Here is a 20,371-nt window from a genome sequence, read left to right on the forward strand (position 1 = left end):
ATGAAACTACATCAACAGAACTAACGCACACCAGCTGTTTGACACGCTGCCCTCTGGTCGGCCATCTGATCAGTCCCACACCTCCAGACTCACAAACAGCTTCTTCCCCTGGGCCATTCGGACTGTTAACAAACACTGGCCCCCCCACACCCCACCCTGCCCACTCACCAGTAACCCTCATCATTCAGGCCACTCACACACGGACTCTATTCAGATCAAGTCTGCTCTTTGCACTTTGCAACTTGTTCTCTAATGTGTGCCTTGCTATTGTTTTTGTATATATTGCTCTTGTTTATATTTTTCCTGTTTGTTATTTAGTTATAATGTCTACTGGTTATATTTTATTCTAGCACAGTTGGTTTGGTGCACCCACATTTTTGTTGTACATGTACAATGACAATAAAGGGCTATTCTATTCTGTTCTATTCTATTGTAATTAATGAACGCAATAATGAACGTTGAAAGTATTTTTGGTGATCTGCAAATATACTAAATAAGTCCTATGATTTCTTTTTTCTCCAAGCCGTCTCCTTTTTTTCTGTCTATATAAAAATAAGATTGAATCATAATCTGCGGCTGCCCACAAATGGTGAAAATCAGTTTATCCTTAATTGGTGATGGTAGTTTCTTCTGGAGAATCAGGCCTTCAGACTTTGCATGCAATGGTACCAGATGAAAACTTTTATTTTCACATCATGCTGGAGTTTTTCTTTAGATGAGATTAAAAACCAAAAAAGGGAAAAATTATTTTTGACTGGAATCTTGATCATTACCAAGAAACCCAAAGAAACTTCTTATCATGATGTATTTCCACTTCACTTGATTTGCTAGACAGTCTTACAACATTACTACCAGACTAGTATGTCTGAAGTGGACATTAACAGCTCTGTGCTGGTGCTGTGGTGGGACCAGATTACACCATTACAGATTGTCTTTGTTTCACACTGGTTACGCCCTTAATGTTAGTTAATTCCAATAAAAATTCCACTAATGCACTTCATCTTAAGAATGCAGCGATTTTTGATGTTTAGACACACTGAGCCACATTTGAACAACTGGGCCAATAATCTTAATGCAGCAATTTTGGCAGCATTGGCTGTATAAACACGAATGAATATGTTGCCAGCAACTTAGTTACTGTCGATGTCCTTATAGGCTTGACTTTGACAGCTTTTTAACTTTTCATCATCATTCAGGAGGAAGCACCACATCCCGTGACAATATCAAGATTTGGTCCCACCCCTATCATGGAAGGTTTTTCTCAAATGATTGAGGATTTGTTGATGTTTATTGGTGAACTATAATGACGTCATCTTGGATGGTTAAGAACAAGCAAATCTAATAAACGATAAATAATGAGCATCATCATGCTTGCGTTTTTCAAAATTGTCTGAGTCATGAATCCAGGCAGAAGTTTGAATTTTGGTACAGATTGTCTCACTCCTCTGACGGCATCGCTCCCCTTCAGTTGTCATGCAGCTGCCAACCTAAGCTCAAATATGACTATCATAATGATTTTTTTTTTTTGTTAATCAACAGCTGTGCCATACCCTCCACAACATAAACTGACTATGAAAGAGCTGTATGAAGATGGCAAGCCCAATGCTGAGCTGCTCCGCAACCACCTCGTCAAGGAGGGCCGCGTGGAAGAGGACGTGGCTCTCAAGATCATCAATGACGGCGCCAACATCCTCCGTCAAGAGAAGTGCATGCTGGAGGTGGAGGCACCTATTACAGGTGAAATGCTCGATATTAGGAGCTTAAGGAGGACTGTGTCATGTATTTAGTGAATTTGGAAATTATTATTTACGTATTACTTGCATATTTTTTCAGATCTATGTTTCCAGGATAATCCAACAAAAATGCAGGTTACCCTTGAGCTGGAGGTCTACTGTTTGGACTCTCGATAATATTGCCCACCCACCTGTGCTGTACCCTACACTAGATCCATTTAAGAAATTGTGCTGCTCCTCTGTAGCTGACTTTGAACTTTGACATACAGTAAAGAGGACAGTTCAACAGACAATCACTGTCAAGTAGTGTAAAGCAGGTGGATGTAGAATAAACAAGCTATTTGAAGACATCTGAGCAGATGTTTAAAGTCGGTGATGCTTCAGCATTATTCCACTGCAGGCTTGTTTATGTTCTATGGCTGACGCCTCACTCTTTCACCAGACCAGAGAGCCTCGCAGGCTGTCAGTCAGGCTTTGAAAAGTGTCGGCTCCTTCTCAGCTGACCTTTGCATACTCTGTTTTGTTTTTCAACCACAGGAAGCAAAACCCTGTTAAAACTACTAAAGCTAAACTCTGGGGGAGGGGATGACAAGCATGATAAATTGGCTTTGCATGTTTATGTGATTGATTAGAATAGCTCATTTAGCTCATATAGCTTGTATAGCTGAGTAGTCCTAGGTAAAGAGATATGAGAAGTATTCCTTGGTCAGTTGTTCTTTAAATACACATGAAGTATTTGTACAAAGTCCTGGCTGTGCTCCTGTTTCGTTCTCATTGAACCCACAGATAGGTGGCTTTCATTTGCTGCATAATTCAGAAGTAGTGACTTCAGTGACAGTGAATAATAAAGAAATCTGCAATTTCAACTTAAAAAGAATTCCCCCCTCCACCTCTACAATGTTTGAAAAGGTTAGAGAGGTACCGCCACGGTCCGTATTGTTATGATAAAGGAAGTGACTTTTTTCTGCTCCCATGTCACAAGTGGTCACTGCAGCAGGTAGCTCCACATGCTTGTTTTGTTTTGAGTTTTACTTCAGATGCCTTTTCTGACGCAACCCCAAAGGGCCTTGTGTGTCTAGCTGGAGTCGAACGAGCGACCGTTGGCGTGCCAAGCAAACATCAGCATTTACCACTTAGCTTAAAATTTAGCATGCAGTATACTCAATCTTTAATAATCTGTTGCAGTGTCTATAATCCTTCTATGTATATATTTCCATTCATTGAGGGGATTCTACGCTTTGTCCAGTCACAGGTATAGCTGATGCATTGGTCACTGCTCTCACAAACTGTGAGATCAGCACAGCTGAGTAACCATCTATCTGTATGCTTGAGTATGAACTCGCCTCACTGCACTCTTCATCTAAAAGGTGCGTGTCTGTACTCAGGGAAAAGCACAGCTTTAGTAACTGGAAATGAAGCGAATGTAGGTTTTTATTTTTATTTTTCCAACTTCTTGCCCCTGTGCCATCTGGATTATTTATAGTCCTACAATAATATGAAATAGATAGAAAGACCGACCTGCTTGTGGGCATGAATATCTGAAACAACATTAAACCATCCTGCACGTCAGCAGTTGTGATGTCACATTAGCATGGTTTGAGCCCACTGGTAACCTTAGTTTCACCGTTCGCTATTGACCTAAGTTGACCTGGTTCCAGGTTCCACGTGGATATGTACATGCTTTCACACCTGTGATCACACAGGCTACAAAGCATGCATCCTCTAGTCACACTATATAAGGTATAACAAGAAAAACTGTTGGTTGGTGAAAAGGAGAACGCAGTGACCCTTCTCAGCTTCAGAGTGAAGCAATACCTACTTTATCTGAGTGATTGCCTTCTCCCTATGATTCTATTTCTATGCAATGCACGTTTTCCAGGATTACAGGTCACAGATATACTATCACTGATCATAGCAGAGTTTCCATCAGAAGAGTTGTTAAGCCTGGTGGGTGCAGCAGTGGCAGCCACCAGTGCAGTTCAGAAATGGGCACTATACAATTATCATGAGATCAGATCTTGATCTGAACTATCACGTGTTAATCACGTGCATATAATAGAGCCTTTTGGTTATTTTATGGCCATTACTTACATAAGAGAAGCATCTATATCCACAATAAGTAATATGGTTATAATATGAAACTGAGAAATTAAGAGCAATGTGTTTGTCTGTCTTTGGCAGTATGTGGAGATGTACACGGACAGTTCTTTGACCTTATGAAGTTGTTTGAAGTCGGAGGCTCACCGAGTAATACACGCTATCTTTTCCTTGGTGACTACGTAGATCGAGGGTACTTCAGTATTGAGGTGAGTAGTTGTGTTAATATATTTGAGTCATTTTTATTTTACTTTAATAATATTGAAACATTTATTTCCTCTTTTGAAAAGGAACATTTTTCACTCTGGTATCAGTAAACACTGTATGAACATGCTGTGTAGGTTTGGTTCAAAGATAATGCTTTAAAATTATCTGCAGTTATCTTGGAGTGTGTCAGTGTTAAAAGGTTATTTCTTCCAAATTTTTATATTTTCATTTCTTTTTTGCATTTAAATGTTTCAGTTTTAAGGATTAAAAAGTCCTTTACAATAACAAAAAGTAGCAATTTGAAAGCACTTAGCTTAAGTAGCACTTTGAGATTTAATTTATGAATTTAAAGAAATAATCAGACCTATAACAATGTTTTTGTTTTTTTTTTTTGAAGGGTTATTCCTCATTTTTCCGACTGATTTCACATCTGGCGACTTTGAGTAAAGCGTTTCAGATATTTAAGCTGGGCTGTTAAAAATGCTAGGCAGACTCTTTCTTCTGGGAAATAACTGGATTGGGAAAAAATGCTAATGTATTAAATCACTATTGTTTATCTAACAATGTGATATGTTTTGGTGTATTCTAACTGTATGCCTTGTATGTTTAAGAAAAAAAGCTGTCTTTATATCCAATTTGAATACAAGTGTTACTGTCAGAAAGTCAAATCTAGTTTAGTTATGTTTTGGTGGCTTCTTATACTGCTGCTAGTATTCTAAGTGTAAATGACGTTGTAGTAAGACCACTGGCTGCAAGTCAGATTGAAAGGGCTGGAGCTGATGTAATGAAAAGCATTTGGACATGAGCGTGTTTCAGTCCCACTTTGATTCTGATGGTTGCTCATGGTGAGAAAGGCTACTAAAATGTGAGTACTACTGCAGTGCTCCTTGACCAAATGGGTTTTTGTGCCCTAACTTTTATTTCAGTGACACCTCCAAAGGGCACACTTTCTACATGCTGATTAGAACAGTTAAAAATAAGACAGAGGAGTGGAGCAGAAAGCTGCAGTGCGACTCTTAAGATCTCTGGCTGGAGGGCTGTGGCTGTAGTGCATTTGAATTTATTGCAGTTATAATGGTGACCTGGTTTAAAGTACAACATAAATCACACATTTGGAATGGTTTGTGTACATTACAAAAAAAAAGCATTTACTTATGTTTTGGTCCCAAGGAGCCGGAATTTCTTGTAGCCTTTAAATTTGTCATGAGCCGTTGTTCTCCAGGCTCTCTGAAGGTCTTTAAAAGTTTTTTTTTTTTTTAAGACATTGGCTGCTTTTTCACTTATTGTCACTCCAGTTGACGAATCTGACCATTTTCAGGGGAATGTGTGAGGGTTTTTTTTTTTTTTTTTTAAGCCACTAAACAGTGGCATATGAATCAAGCATAAGAAAAGCATCTAACTGAGGGGATGACTCAGTGTTATGTCTACACATAAGAGGCAATTTATCACTGAACCAGTTTTAAGCTGTGTTTTTAGGCACTTTGTTGCTAGCAGCCTGTCACAAAATCTCATTTGTTTCGATTTTTTAAGCTGAATATAAGAAGCTAAAGAGCATTAAGGTTGTTCTGGTGGAACCTGGTGGGCAAGCAATTGCATAAAAGTTACTAGGTCTTAAGTTTAATATATATATAAAAAAAATGCAAATGATTCCCCTTTGGCAGGCATGAAATAGCATTTTTACACCAAAAGGTGATTCCAAAAGAGCCTGAAACTTGGCAGGTGTCATCGTGGTGTGCATTTGAGGGAACTGGACACATGGAGTAGGGCTGGGCCATGTTCACGGTAATACCGGTATAATGTTAGGCAATGATAAGAAAAGGAAATATCGCGATAGAATATGGGTAAAACACAAATGCCTTTGTTTTCATACGCACATGGCAGAAAAGCATGGCGGCGACGGAGAATGAGAAGGGCGAAAGCGGATCGTTGAATGAAACAGATGGACCAGAATTGGTTTGTAAAAATGCTGCAACTTCAGTGATGTGGAACTGGTTTAGCTTTTGTCCGTCAGATACACACCAAAGCACATTTTTGGTAGAGCATGCTAGCGGTCCGTCGTTATTACCGTGTTTTTTGGAAAATACGGCACACTTAAAATCAATCCTTTGATTTTTCTGAAAAACTGACCTTATGTATGAATTCTGGTTGTGCTTACTGACCTCCAACTGATTTTATGTGGTACACGGCGCTCGAAAATCTGTCAAAAAATGTTTTAGTACGACTTAAATAAGATACGAAGCCGCACCGCTTGATGGATTGTCGGAGCATTACGGCTACTGTAGTCAGGAGCCTCGCGGAGTGATACGTACTGTGCTTTAACATAATATTACCGTATTGTGTGTGTATAACCTCTTTTTAAGTTTTGTGGATATTATACATGGTTATGCTGAGGATATGTCGGCCAATTTCCACTGGAAATGCCTTTTGGTTAAACTGTCAGCGAGGAATTTGCATAAAAAAACAGCTGCTTGTTTAAGTGAAAATACATTGATGGGTTTTTTGCACTAATGAAGTTGCGGAGTTATAAAGTATTTTGTCTCGCGTCAATTTTATCGTCAGTTATATCGTTATCGCAAATTTTCAAATGTATATCGTGATAAATATTTTTGGCCATATTGCCCTGCCCTAACATGGAGGATGAAATAAGAAGGGGCAGACCTAAAACTATCTATAGCAGATGAACAGCTGATCTGAGAGATGCATGTGGCCCTTCAGTTGAGCCATCTACTGTTTACTGAAGCCTCATCAGAAATGGTCTCAGTGGAAGAATGTATGTGAAGAAGAAATTCTTAAGGGAAATGCGGAGAAAAGGCTGAGGTATGCCAAGTTACACAAGAACTGGATTCATCTTGTCAGAATTGATGGAAACGGCTTCTTTTTTCTTCTTTTTTCTTTTTTTGAGCATGTCAGTGATCCCAGTGATCCTGTTACAGCACTGTCCATGCTGTAAAAGCATAAAACACTGTCAGTCATGGATTGGCCTCTCCAGACCTTGACATTCTTAAAACAGCGTGAAAATTTGACAGAAAACAAAACAAAAGGCAGACAGCATCCAAAGAAGAGCTTCGAATGTCCTTTTTGTACATACTCCATTTGTCTTATATGCTATGTTTCCATGTCTGTTTGCACATATTTCTGTGAATCGTATTGCTGTTTGCCATTTTCCTAGCACATTATTAAGAAACGAGGGGTGACTCAAGACTTTTGCACAATATTGTATGTCAGCACTCATGCTGGTAACAAAAACTAGGGAGAAATTACGCCAGATGGCAGTGAAATAGCCTTGAGAGCCAAATTTGTAAAACAACAACAACAAATAAATAAAAAATGGATACCTTGTGGGAGTAGTGTGAATTTCAAGCTTCACTGTTACTTACTCAGACTCACTATGAGTTAGTGTATTAACAGTGGGTTCCTTGTAGCACACATTTCAGATTGTTCCTGTAAGTACTTTTCTTGATCTACATTAAGCACTCTGTGGAGCATGAGTTCTCGTAGAGCAAGTAAAGTATTGATGTTTTAAATATAAATAACATTTTGACAGTTCAGGTGTTGACGACTTCTTTCCTTAGCCCCAGACCTGCTAGGACCGGCTTTTGGAGTCTAAGTTTCCTCCTCCTTCCCGACTCCTTGTATACGTGACAACTTAAGAAAATAGTAACTGTAAAAGTTGTTATATAACTGAAAAGAGCCTAGAAATAGTGACTGTTTGGGGCCCAAAGCTGGTCCATAAGTGCTTGAAGGGAGCCGATCAGACATCGCTGCACCTTTTGATAGTAGATACATGGAGCATGGAGTGTTTTTTGTTTTTCTAAAGGGCATGTGCAGTCCTGATTCATGTCCTCAAGTATGTTGAATATTTGTGGAGAAAAAGCAGAAAATGAAAGCTATGTAAGAGTCAACTAGGAAGTATGCTAACATTTTGAGCCTCCTCTGGGGTCTTTTGATGGCCCTGGGTTATGCACTGAGGTGGGTGAAATGTCACAGATGAAAAAAGGGCAGAGAAGTAGCAAAGGGAATGAAAGGCTCTTGATGATGAAGATAGATTTGTTTTTACTAAAGACTCTTATATTTTTTCCACCACATATTTTTCTAAAAACAGTGACGCCTCTTAAGAATCAGCTTGATTTGTTTGGGTACGCTTCTTGTGGTTCTAATACTCCACAACCTACTCTGGCTGGCTGGGGTCACAAAGTAGTGCACAACTAACATGCAGCAACTAATTAAAAGTAATGGGATACACACATAATATGCAGCCAGGCAATTATTAGGATATAATTAAAAATGCTGCTGAGGGGAAACCAATCTTTCGACCTGGGAATAACCTGCCAGGATAGTTTTTTTTTAACAGTACCAGACACTGGATTAGCTTTGGAGCACACATACAGGACCAGCACAGTTGGGTTTTTGTTATTGTTTGCCATATTTTTATATACTGTTTTGATGATGATGCTCATGAGCACATGAGCATAAGATCAAATGTAGTCATTGTATGTGCAAGTAATCTGTGTGAGCTGAAAACTCAGGCTTCAGACTGCTCTGAATGCTCAGTTTCAGGCAGTGTTTGTAATCTCGGCTCTATGTCCATGAGAGACACTATCACTATTGTGGTCATCCCAGGGACACAACTCAGAAGCTCCACCCATCTGCTGTTCAAGCTTTCTGTTTATAAGTGTCAGCCAATCAAAAGAAAGCTGGGTTAAAGTTAGAAGAAGAGGGACAGCAGAAGAACTGGGGGCTTCACCAAGGATGAGATAAACAAGCGTTATTTTAAACTGTGAATCATACAAAGCTAGTAGTAGAAGCTTTGCATGTAGGTGAATTTAACGATAAAAGATGGACATAGTTGCTGTGAACTCACCAGTTTGGACTCTGATCCATACGGTCCATATAGAATAGTTGCCAAAACCATTTTTTCTTATATACAAGGCTGAAAATATGCTTTTAAATTGTCTGTTTATGTATATTAAGTCGATGAGAATTCACTTGATTTTTAAAGACAGCCTCAAAATGTCAGTAGAGAAATTGCAGTTTCTGTTAGTTGATGGGTTCATTTTTTTCCCAGAAGTTCTCCCTTTTGTTAGAAAAATTGAGATGAGCAACTTCTTAATTGATCTATTTTTCTTAATTGGTCTAGAGCTAAAACAGTGGATCAGTCAGTCATTCTAAGGGAAAACAGGTTTTTTTCTTTTAAAATAAATTAATCATTTAAGTGAATTTAAAAAAAGAACTTCCAATTTCACCTTCTAAATTCTGATAATTTGTAATGTGCACAAACCATTCCAAATGTGTGATTTGGAATAATTTGAAATTAGATGGTCTTTTTTTCCTTAACCTCCTAAGACCCGAACTCTTCCACGACATGCATTTTTAATTTCTCTTTGATATCTGGGCATATTGGGGCCCGATGAATGTAAAAACAAAGAATTTCCAGATTATTTTTTTTTACCTTATTTTTGTTTTTAAGAAAAATGAGAGCCACAAATGAGGATATTCATTTAAAATTTTGATAGAACAGTAGCAGTATAATGTCCTCGTAAGTGGATATCAGGCCCATGTAGAGCAAAATTGAGTATTTTGGTCTAAATAACCAAAAATGTGATGTCCACATATGTGGACGGCAGGTCCTAGGAGGTTAAAGACTTTTGATTGAGGTAGATTATTACAATGATAAAATTATCATTAATTGGCAGATATTGATTTGTTAAAATAGTGATCAAGATCTCTGAAATGTGTCATTGTTTCTACACATGAGAGGAAGCAGCCTAAAATCACCATGAAACAGCACTGAAGTGTAAAAGCTATAGATTTCCAGCCATTTGATCTCACTAGCAGGAAAAAAATGCTCTCCTTTTTTAGGCCACTTCAGTAATGCATAAGGCAGATATAGGAAAATGGATATCAGGATGTGGTTACCTAGGTAACATAAAGAGTCACCGCAGCCTCTTGAAGCAGTGCGTTACCACTGCAGGCCAGCAATTTGCCAAAGTCTAAATTCAGTGTGTGTGCACAACCTGTTTTATTCTGTGTATTTCTTTATTCACTTAGTGAATTCTCTTTGATCCAAGCAACTGTCTCTTTGGACAAACCGTCCAAGCCCCAGCTCCACCCCTACATAAACCAGGCACAGGCTGAAGAGAGTGCGTATGTGTGTGTGTGTGTGTGTGTGGGAGATGAGGTGAAGGTAGCCTGTGTTCATGTCTGCCACACAAAGCTCCGTGCCCCTTCCTTTGTCTTCTTTCCCCCACTCGTGAGTGGCTGGCTGAAAGAGTGCAGAGAGCTCTCATTAAAACCCATGTCAGCTTCAAGCCACTCGGAGCCATGTCCTTTCCTCCGCCTCCGCACATAAGAGAGAGCAAGTCACACCGACAGCCCCCTCAACACATTTACCTGCACTTCACAGTCTGATATTCCTCTCAGTGATCAATGTGTATAAGATGAGATGGGTACACCCACCACCACCTTATTTCGACATTGCGTGAACACACACCTGCAGGCTCCGGTTACCTTGGCATCTCGTTGCATCGACTTAATAGCGGGCCATGGTTTGCACATGTTAAAAAAGCGAGTTGAGAGTGTCAAGTGGCAGCTATTGAACAGTGCATGAACTGAAGAGAAAGCATGTTCATTTGGATTGTAAATGCTGGTCTGTTCTTTTTTTAAATTAGAACCAGTAATGTAGTCACAGGAAACCCATCCTACTGCTTCTAATATTTGGTTAGCAAAGGGAAAAACAAACAGTTGTTTGGCGTATGATGGTTAATGTGTGTTTGGAGCTTCATGTGACAGAAAGCAAATAGCAGTTGTAGCAGTTGCTACAGGACAGTAATTTAACTGCAAAATGACATAAGCACTCATACTTTACTTTTATATAGGAATATAACCAGATGGCAACCAGTCTGTTTGAGTCCCGCGTTGCAGTGAGACACATCGTGTTTATAAATTAAGCAGCAGTTATTTGGAAACCTTCACCAATCTGTCTGAGAGTGTTTGTAGTGAGTCTGTGATTGTTTGCAGACAGGTTGTCTCCCACTAGGCAGCCTGTGCAACTACCTTGTGATCAAAACTGGTTGCCCTAATGCTAGGACTGCACATTCATTTTAAGAGCAGGGAATAATGGAGTGATAGATAATTGCCTGAGTAATTATTCCGACTCTGAACATTTGCTGTTGCCAGTATTTCTAATATGAGCATGCTTCACTAAACATTATTGTGTGTCTACCATTAAAGGAGGCTCACACATTCTTAAGCGAATTAAAAATATGATGTATCTTGCTGCAAGGACATAATAAGGGCGTCTCTCATCCTGAGACCACCTGGAGGCCCTCCATCGTCTTGGACTGCAGCTGGCAAAGTAGTCCTTGTTCTGTTCTGTAACCAATCTGTAAGTGAGGTTGGCCTAGCACATGAACCAGCTCTCTTCAGCTACCCGCTGCTTCTGCTTAGAGTCAGCCTGCATCTTTCAGCAGATCTCCAGAGCAGGAGTACCATTGCCAGCTGCAGTCCAAGGCAGTGGCGTTGAAGTCTTTCTGTGGGACATGAGTCCATTGGCTGTGTGAATTCCCTCTGGGTACTCTGGTTTCCTCCCACCATGCAAAGACATACAGGTCAGGTTAATTGGTAATTCTAAATTGGTCATAGGTGTAACTGTGAGTCTGAATGGTTGTCTATTACTTGGTGTTAATACTATGATAGATGTTTCCAGGATGTACCCCAGCTCTCACCTTATGTCATCTGGGATACTTCCTTCCCATGATCCTGAACTGGATAAGTGATTAAGGCCGGGTGGCCAGCCAAAATAAAGTCTGTGTGCGGGAAATACTGGTAATGTCTCCTCTGCATCTCCAGTGGCTCTAAAATCTGAAAATGTTAATAGTAACAAAATTTTGGAACACAATCCACAATAGTTACAATGTTTCAATACTAACACAATGTGAATTGTGTTGGAAAGTGGGGCTTTTTGCTGCCTTTGAGAGGGTCATCTGGGATGCTAATACGCTTGTTGTAAAAATGTCAACATATTTAAGAGATGATTAGATGTAGTTCATATGTAGAGAGACAACACATTTAATTAACATGAATATTGTTTTTGCTTTTTATATAGTGTGAAATTAAACCAAAAATCAGTTCCTGGGACTTTACATAGTAAGGTCCATACCTTAAAACCTTTGAAAGAGCAGCTCGACAGTTCCCCCTTGAGCAGCTCTTGATGACAGTGGTGAGGGAAGCCTGTGTGTGGAGAACACTGAATATATTTGAATAGAATTATGAGCGCACGTCTCTGACCTTTCTCACATTTTTCTCTTGCCGTCTCTCCTCTCAGTGCGTTCTCTACCTCTGGTCTCTCAAGATCAACCACCCCACCACACTCTTCCTGCTGCGTGGGAACCATGAGTGCCGGCACCTCACCGAGTATTTCACCTTCAAACAGGAATGTAAGTGTGCTGCTTTTCTCAGCTGTATGAAGACCAGCCCAGGGGGCTCATATGCTCTCTGTACCACTTTAAATTGACCTGTATCAGTCAGCCCTCAGATTTCACACATAACCCAGACATAATGGTGCAGTCCGTTGCTAATAGTGTGAGTGCAGGATTGCTGTCGCAGGTATTTCCTTAGTCCCGTTGATAGTTCTTTTCACTTTCAAGTACCGCAGACACAAATGAGGAATTGAAAACACAGTGCTGGGAAACATAGCTATGTTAAGTCAGACTTCATGCCAGAGAAGTGGAGTGTTTTCTCTATTCCCCTTTAGTAAAATGACTAGCGCCCCATAAGTAGGACACATTTGTGACAAACACGTTGAACTGGGAAGTCCCGCCACAACATGCAACAGTTCATCTGCGAGTCTCCAGCGAGGAGATGAAGCCTTTGTCCCGTTTGTGTTGCCGACAGCAAACTGCTGAAGCATGGAGAGCAGCGAGGCATGCTGTTGATGCTATTTAGACAGTTACACTCACACTTTGATTTCAGTCAGTGACAGCTGCGCGCGTGTGTGTGCGTGTGCCTGCTGAGCAGGTGTGGAGGTATTAGCATGCAAACTCAGAAAGCAGTCGGCAAAGAATGTCTTGCCAGTTGCAAATAGATTTCACTCACTGCATCTCTGCTCACACCCACCCACATGCCACCTCATCTGTACACACACACACACACACAGACAGTTTGCCACCTGTTAATGCTTCAGGCTGTGGTTGGCCGAGTGTGAGACTATGTATATAAGCTAGATATGCTGATAGATTGGAGAGGTTGGCTTCTTTGTTAGACTGGGGTTGGGGCAAGATATTGATCGGAAAAGCTTGTTGATCGATAATCAGTTCAACACTAACAAATTTAATCAGAGAGATTAGGGATTGTTGAAGTAATTGATTACAGCTGCGATCACACTTCTCTCGTAGCCTTGTCTTGTAGTGCACAAGCGGTTGGTAGAAGTAGTAAAATGTGGCAATCCAAGTCAGTGTGGCCTCACACAATGTTTTAACCCATGTTGCCTTACTGTTTGTCTAAAGTGGTGCATTAATGATTTTAGAACGTTTTGTTTTTTCAGATTTAACAGTCAAGAGTGGGGATTATTTTGTGATTTATTTTATGATTGATCCTCAGAGTCTACATCACTGCCACATCCATTCCTGCGATTCCTCCACATCCCACTGCTATTCTCATGAATGAGAATAGCACTATACCTTCACATCAGCACTCACATAGGAGGAAAAAGGGTTGAAACCTCCCTCTGTATAACCTGTTACACAATAAGACAAGTAACAGACATAGAGACTTGCACAAGCGGCAGAAACAGCGGCTTGCTACAATGGATTTGACAGCAACTTTGTTGTGTGGTAGATATAATGCGGCTCATAGCCTCGTGAACAAGCGCGATACAATGACGACCTGTTTTATTTAATGAACGAATTATCTTTGTTCTCATCAATAAACTGTTTTAGCATAGTTTATTATCACCAAGCACACTCATCTTATCTGTTATGGTCTACAGCCCCATGACGTAGTTTCTGGGAAGACATGGGTTAGTGTGCGGAGAATATACCTTAGAGTTAACCTAGATTCATAAGACAGCATTACCTCTTTACTTTAGCTAACTGCAGAAATAGCATTTTCCCATCTCATCCCATGAGTAGTGTTTCATTGTTATTCCAACTAAGCTTTAAAGATGTTCATTTACTAAAATGTACATTTTCACAGAGTAAAGAACTTTAATTTCAAAGCTCCACACTCCCCTTTATGACCTGAAAGTAGCACTGTCTTCAAACTGGCACTCGCATTGTACTGTCCTGGCTGCTTCTCCTCTATAAGGCATTGACTTCCTCCTGACCTAATCTGACCCTTTCAGTCTTCTGCAAGTTGTGCTGTAGAAGCTGTCTGGAAACAATCACCAGTGGCACAGTTGGCAGCGCAGCTCTGCTAGCTGCTCATAACACGTCTACCAAACCTTTGCTGTAGTGAGCAAATTCAACAGACTTTTTGCCATTTCTGCCAGTAATTATGACCTCAGACTGAATCCTAATCTTTATTTTCACTGCAGGTAAAATTAAATACTCTGAACGGGTGTATGACGCCTGCATGGAGGCCTTTGACTGCCTGCCCCTTGCTGCCCTACTCAACCAGCAGTTCCTGTGTGTACATGGCGGACTCTCACCAGAAATCAACTGCCTAGATGACATAAGAAAAGTAAGTGATCGACCGCTGGCTTGTGACATTATCAAGATCTGCCTGTCAAGTTAATCTCTTTTATGTTCCAAGAATATGTGTTAAAGTTTCAGCTCTAATCGCAGATCATTCACTCCGTCATGCCTCATTACACCTGATTCTAGCTGTGATGTACAGCCTCTTCCACTGTTGGCAGGTTGAAATCCAGAATGGGCATTTCCTGTCTGTGCCATGGATGCCCTGGTTGAATTGAGGCAGGACAACCAATATGGCTGTTATTGAAAACAAACGTTTTGCAATAAAGTGCACATTTAACAGCACCAGAGGGTGACATGAAAACACAATAACATCTAAATTAAGTCATCAACTTAGTTTACTATATTTAGAACGAAGGCAGGCTTAAACTGGCTTCACTTTTCAGCTTTGGAGCTACGTTGATCTCTTATGGACAGTTAAAAACTATAAATACTCGTCGGGCAAATACTTTTGGACTCTGTTTCTCACATTTCTTAAAATTTTATTTCCTAGAACATGTTCCCTGTGTTAGACTAGTTAGGATCAATACTTGAAGAATGAAGGATAGACTTGTTGATACAGTATTACAAATAACAAAATTGGCTGATAGCTGAATCTAATACTGTCAGTTTGGCTTGGACACAAAGAAATTGTTACAAAAAATGACCTGTTTAAAAACTCTTCATGACAGTATTTTTACATTTTTAGTCAGCTTAATATTAATCTGAATCAACAGATAAATACCAGACATCACTCAACACCTTATTTGATGATATGCCGTGTTAGCCGATATCAGTCAGCAGTGCTGATGTCGGTCAATAAAAATATTTGGCTGTTGTAGCTATTAAGTTTATGAAGTTTGATAAATTAGAGCCCAAGTGATTAGTCTGCGATATTATCGGCCTGTACTAGATATTTGCTGATTCACTGGTATCAGCATTTATAACAGGCAATAAATGAAAATTTGACAAGTGGAGACTGGATAAACCCTCTTCAGTCGTGTTTTGAGTGTTGACGTTACATAGTTTGTCCGGCAGAGGGCACTCTGCAACTTCCCTGTTGGCAACATACATTTTTGGAGTGCCACAAACACAACTAGGTGAACGGAACAAAGTCCAACATAAATAAGTAAATAAATAACACGATATCGCAAATGTTAGAGGCGTGTTTTCTGTTTTGTGTGTCTGATAGAAAAAAGTTGTTGGGATATTGTTGTCTCGGTGGGGCTCTAGTCAAAATAAAAAGGCCAGAAATTGTTTATCAGTTTCTATTGTTTAACATGGGTTGAATATGCGTTGTAGCCTTTCACAAGCTTCTCAGCTTGTTACATTAGTTCTGTACCTGCTGACAGAACTAGTGTAACAAAGAGAGTTTGGTTAAAAATGCATTTTTTCAGTTCCTTCCATGTCATTTCTATCGAGGCAGTTGAACGGAGGGCTTTCATGTGAGAGAGTCCACTTCCTTGACTTTGTGGCTTTAGCTACTTTGTCACAACCAAACAGTTCCTCTGCTAAGCATGTTTGTATTTTGTGCTCTGCAGTTAGACAGATTTAAAGAGCCTCCAGCATTCGGGCCAATGTGCGACCTGATTTGGGCAGACCCTGGTGAGGACTACGGCAGTGAAAAAACATCAGAACATTTCAACCACAACTCCGTGAGAGGCTGCTCTTACTTTTTCAGGTATCACATAAAACTGCTGCTTTTAATGTTATTGTAGCGCTCTGCACAAGCACTGCTCTTGTAGACCACTTTAATAATAATAATAACGACGAATCGAATAGAAAATGAGCTGCATTGCGCAGGTCACAGGTTGTGGATTCATTGTTTTATAGGTCAATCAGCTTATTGAGGCACTTTCAAAAATGGCCTTCTCAAAACAGGTTAGCAGATAAAAACAGCATGTTCAAAATGGGTCGACACATTCAGTATGCCGTTACAAAATAGGTCAACAGATTCAAAGAGCTCCTTCACAATATTCTGTGGAAATGGGTCCAGCAATGGTCAAGAGCAGACAAACATGTTAGAGATTAGCACATTTAAATGGCTTGTTTAGAATTCAGTGGGTTTAAAGATACAAAACGCTTATTCAGAATAGGAAACAACAGTCAGGTGATTACGTGTAATAAGATTAGAGAGGAAAAACATGAACAATGCCTGTCACAGTCCTTTATGACAAAAAATGTTAGGTTGAGATAAGCTAAATCAGTTAGCTTGGAGCTAGTTACATCAGCTGTGTGCAACTTGCGATGTAACCAGCTTCCCCAGTAAGTCTGTATTAAGTGAAGATAAATGCATCAGTTAATTAAGAGATTGCAACAGACCTTACCAAGAGATGGCAGCTTAGGGGAGTTGATCAGCCACTTTGGATGGACTTATCATAGCTTTGATTTTGTGGTCTCCACGTGACTAAAGTAAGTACTTTTAAGAAACTATTTAGCTCATATTTGGGTAAACTTTTGTCACAGCAGTTTGCAGTGTTTCACACATTACACATGCATAACTCACAGTGTCAGAATGTCTAAATAAAGGTTTCTTCCTGTTTAGAATGTGGTCAGTTTTCAACAGTCTTTGAGGCTGACACAAAAGTTAGCCAAATACAATAGACGACCTACATTCAGCGATGTCAGCAACTCTGCACCAACCTAAATGTAAAACACTGTAGTTGTTATGCTAACTGTCAGCCAGCCTTGTTTGATAAATCTAGGAAAGGTATGATGACCTTCTACTCCAACAACATTGAAAGGATTGCTTGTTCCACTGGTGTAAACTGCTGTCTGTTTGTATAAACAAGGTGACGACACACGGGCAAAAAGCAGTGATGCCTGCTTTTGATGCAGTGTGAATCTGAGCTAACTAAGGCCTCAGTCAGAAAGGCCTAGAGATCAGTCAGGGAACATCTGGCAACCACTTGGCGAAAAATGGACATTCCCTGAATGGTTGACGAGCGGTTGCTGGCAGGGAAATCTGCAGCTAAAACCCAATTCACTCCGGCCTATAGACCGGTCAGTGACTTCCTGGCAACTGCGTGCTAGCAAAAAGTGTGTATTCCTCGACTGCTCGGTGGAGGTCGCTGGCTGAATTTGGTCACGACCAACTGCATTGAAAACCCTCCTTCTGATTGCTTTGGTACTCAGCAGGTTGCTGTGTTTGCCAAACGTTTGCATGGAAGACGTCATCTTGTCTGCAAACACTTGCACACTGCTCACTAAGCAGTAGTGAAACATGAAAAGTGTGAGGCAAACCAGAAATGAGGAATGTTCACCTTCAGACTAAAGGGTGTTAATCTGGTGACTGCAGAGATCTGCTGGCAACCAAAACAATCACAATGATATTTTTGGTGCAGCAGCATTCTGTTTGCAATCAATTTCACCTTTTTTTTTTGTTTCTCAAAGTTGTCAGTGTGTTGCTGAGTGGTCTGTAGGCCCGTGTGACTGATGCCTCATAAAACTAACATTAGATTAATAAAGCAGCATCTCAATTATTGTAAAAGTATAACAGGTGCTAGCATAATTTAAAATTTTGGTTAAAATGCTGTCTAAACCACTAATTAGATTTTTTTACATTTGTATCTCACAAAAATAAAAACCAAATATTTTAACTGATTGGCTAAAAGATTGTTAGCACAAACTGTGGGATTGCTGCTAACTCTGAAATGCACAGCTGTGCAAAAAAATAAATAAAACATAGATAACTTAATAAAGTTTTGGGAAATAAGAACACTGATACTGAATGTAGACGTGATTTGCTGGAGGTTTTGTGAAAGTCTGTAGTCCTTGAGTTGATAACGTTTGATTGGCAGTGCTATAGACATTTCCTCCTTTCATAGTGTAAGAAATAGTGTAAGGACTGACTAGTTTATCAAATGTTAAACCAAAGTAATAGTGATAAAACACACTTGTTTTGTCTTGTGTTGCAAGTCCCTTAGAGCCCAGATTTACTTACTGTTTAGTTCAGCTTGAGCCAAGACTGTGGAAGGAGAGGTTTTAGTCATCAAGATTTCCATCAAAAGAACTTGAAAGTAAAACAAGGTTTCCTTTGATGAACCTGCTGAATGATTATTTAACAGCTGCTTGCAGCATGCTCTCATTTATCTCTGCATCACTGAGGATCTCTCTCACCTGGTCTTCTTTGAGCAGCACTCACTAGTGTTCCTCCAACATCCCCTCCTTTCCACCTTTTTTCCTTTCTTGTATTAATCAATTTTTGTTAGTTTTTATTTAAGTTCAAGGAAATCCACTGTGAGATTGTGGGGTTTTTGCTCCCACTGGTCAATAATTGCATGGTGGTTCTGGAGTTGCTGAGTAAATGAAACAAATAATTGTGACTATGATTTTGCCTTAGTCAAATATTAATGCTGGTTAAAACAAAGTCTGCATGTCTAAAGTCTGTTCATATTGCAAATATCAGAAACCATTGGTGCTGGTTTGATGTTGCTTTGTTTACTCCCAATAATTTCCTGAGCTAATGGATTAGTTGTACTCTAAAGTAAAGTAGTTGTCCTCATCTAGCCTCTGCTTGGTCTAAACTTTTTGTAGAGGCCAGCCAATGCTGCTGAATGCCCATAAATACACCAGAGCAACCGCTGGATACTGTGCATCTTTAAACTCTGAGCTCAAGAGGCCAGAGGGCACAGCATGCTGAAAATAAACGTGAAGGCATCTCCTCAGGCCAACAGTCAATTAGTAACTGATCTTAAGAGGCCTCATGCTGCTCCGTCTAATGGTTTAAATTTGGAATAGGCTTTGACCCCTCTGTTAGTGGTTTTAACTGGTCAGCCTTCTCTGTCTCTTTTTCTCTTTGCAGTTACTCAGCAGTCTGTGACTTTTTGGTAAATAATAACTTGCTGTCGGTAATAAGAGCCCATGAAGCACAGGATGCAGGGTAAGTGGTATTTTGAAAACACATTTCCAGCATTTGATGATATAGAACGTGTTTAATGGGTCACTCTTATTTATGGCTGCACAGGTATCGGATGTACAGAAAAAGCCAGACCACAGGTTTCCCTTCGTTAATCACAATCTTTTCAGCTCCAAATTACCTAGATGTCTACAACAACAAAGGTCTCTGTCTTTTCTTTTTTCTCATACCTCTCTCATTATTGTATTTTTCTTGCATTTACCCGTCGTCAGTCCTTCAATGTCTCCTCCCGTCTCCTCCCCTCTTTCTATCCTAGCTGCTGTATTAAAATACGAGAACAACGTGATGAACATCCGACAGTTCAACTGCTCCCCGCACCCTTACTGGTTGCCCAACTTTATGGATGTCTTCACGTGGTCTCTGCCTTTTGTTGGAGAGAAGGGTACGTCTGGTGCCGAGTTTGAAAAAAGTGGATTGGAGGCCGACAACGATTCTTGTATTGAGCTTTCTATGATTCATTTACAGTGACGGAGATGCTGGTGAATGTACTCAACATTTGCTCAGACGATGAGCTCATGTCAGAGGGAGACGACCTGTATGAAGGTAGGTAAAAAAAAAAAAAAATGCATGTCTATTATTACTGAAGAAGCATCCACTCGAAAACGTTCATCTAGAAATGTTTCTGACGGATACTTTACTCATAAACATAACCAATGGACTGGGATCAGTACAAAAAAAAGAAAAAAAACCCCACTAAGTTGGGGAGGGTCATTAGCGAATACTGCCAGTGTGTTTTTCCACAGTGG

General features: G+C 40.0%; 1 protein-coding gene across 1 annotated transcript in view; it reads left to right on the plus strand.

Moving 5' to 3' along the window:
* Positions 1 to 20,371, plus strand: part of ppp3cca (protein phosphatase 3, catalytic subunit, gamma isozyme, a) — a 34,372-nt gene that overhangs the window by 4,901 nt on the left and 9,100 nt on the right. Inside the window, exons 2-10 of the mRNA XM_031740872.2 lie at positions 1,540 to 1,737; positions 3,915 to 4,039; positions 12,361 to 12,472; positions 14,569 to 14,714; positions 16,249 to 16,388; positions 19,512 to 19,589; positions 19,674 to 19,768; positions 19,882 to 20,007; positions 20,091 to 20,168. Of these exons, the coding sequence (XP_031596732.1) occupies positions 1,540 to 1,737; positions 3,915 to 4,039; positions 12,361 to 12,472; positions 14,569 to 14,714; positions 16,249 to 16,388; positions 19,512 to 19,589; positions 19,674 to 19,768; positions 19,882 to 20,007; positions 20,091 to 20,168 (1,098 nt within the window). The remainder of the gene's footprint in view (positions 1 to 1,539; positions 1,738 to 3,914; positions 4,040 to 12,360; positions 12,473 to 14,568; positions 14,715 to 16,248; positions 16,389 to 19,511; positions 19,590 to 19,673; positions 19,769 to 19,881; positions 20,008 to 20,090; positions 20,169 to 20,371) is intronic.

The sequence above is a fragment of the Oreochromis aureus genome, linkage group 12 (assembly GCF_013358895.1).
Source record: "Oreochromis aureus strain Israel breed Guangdong linkage group 12, ZZ_aureus, whole genome shotgun sequence".
NCBI classification, from domain to species: Eukaryota; Metazoa; Chordata; class Actinopteri; order Cichliformes; family Cichlidae; genus Oreochromis; species Oreochromis aureus.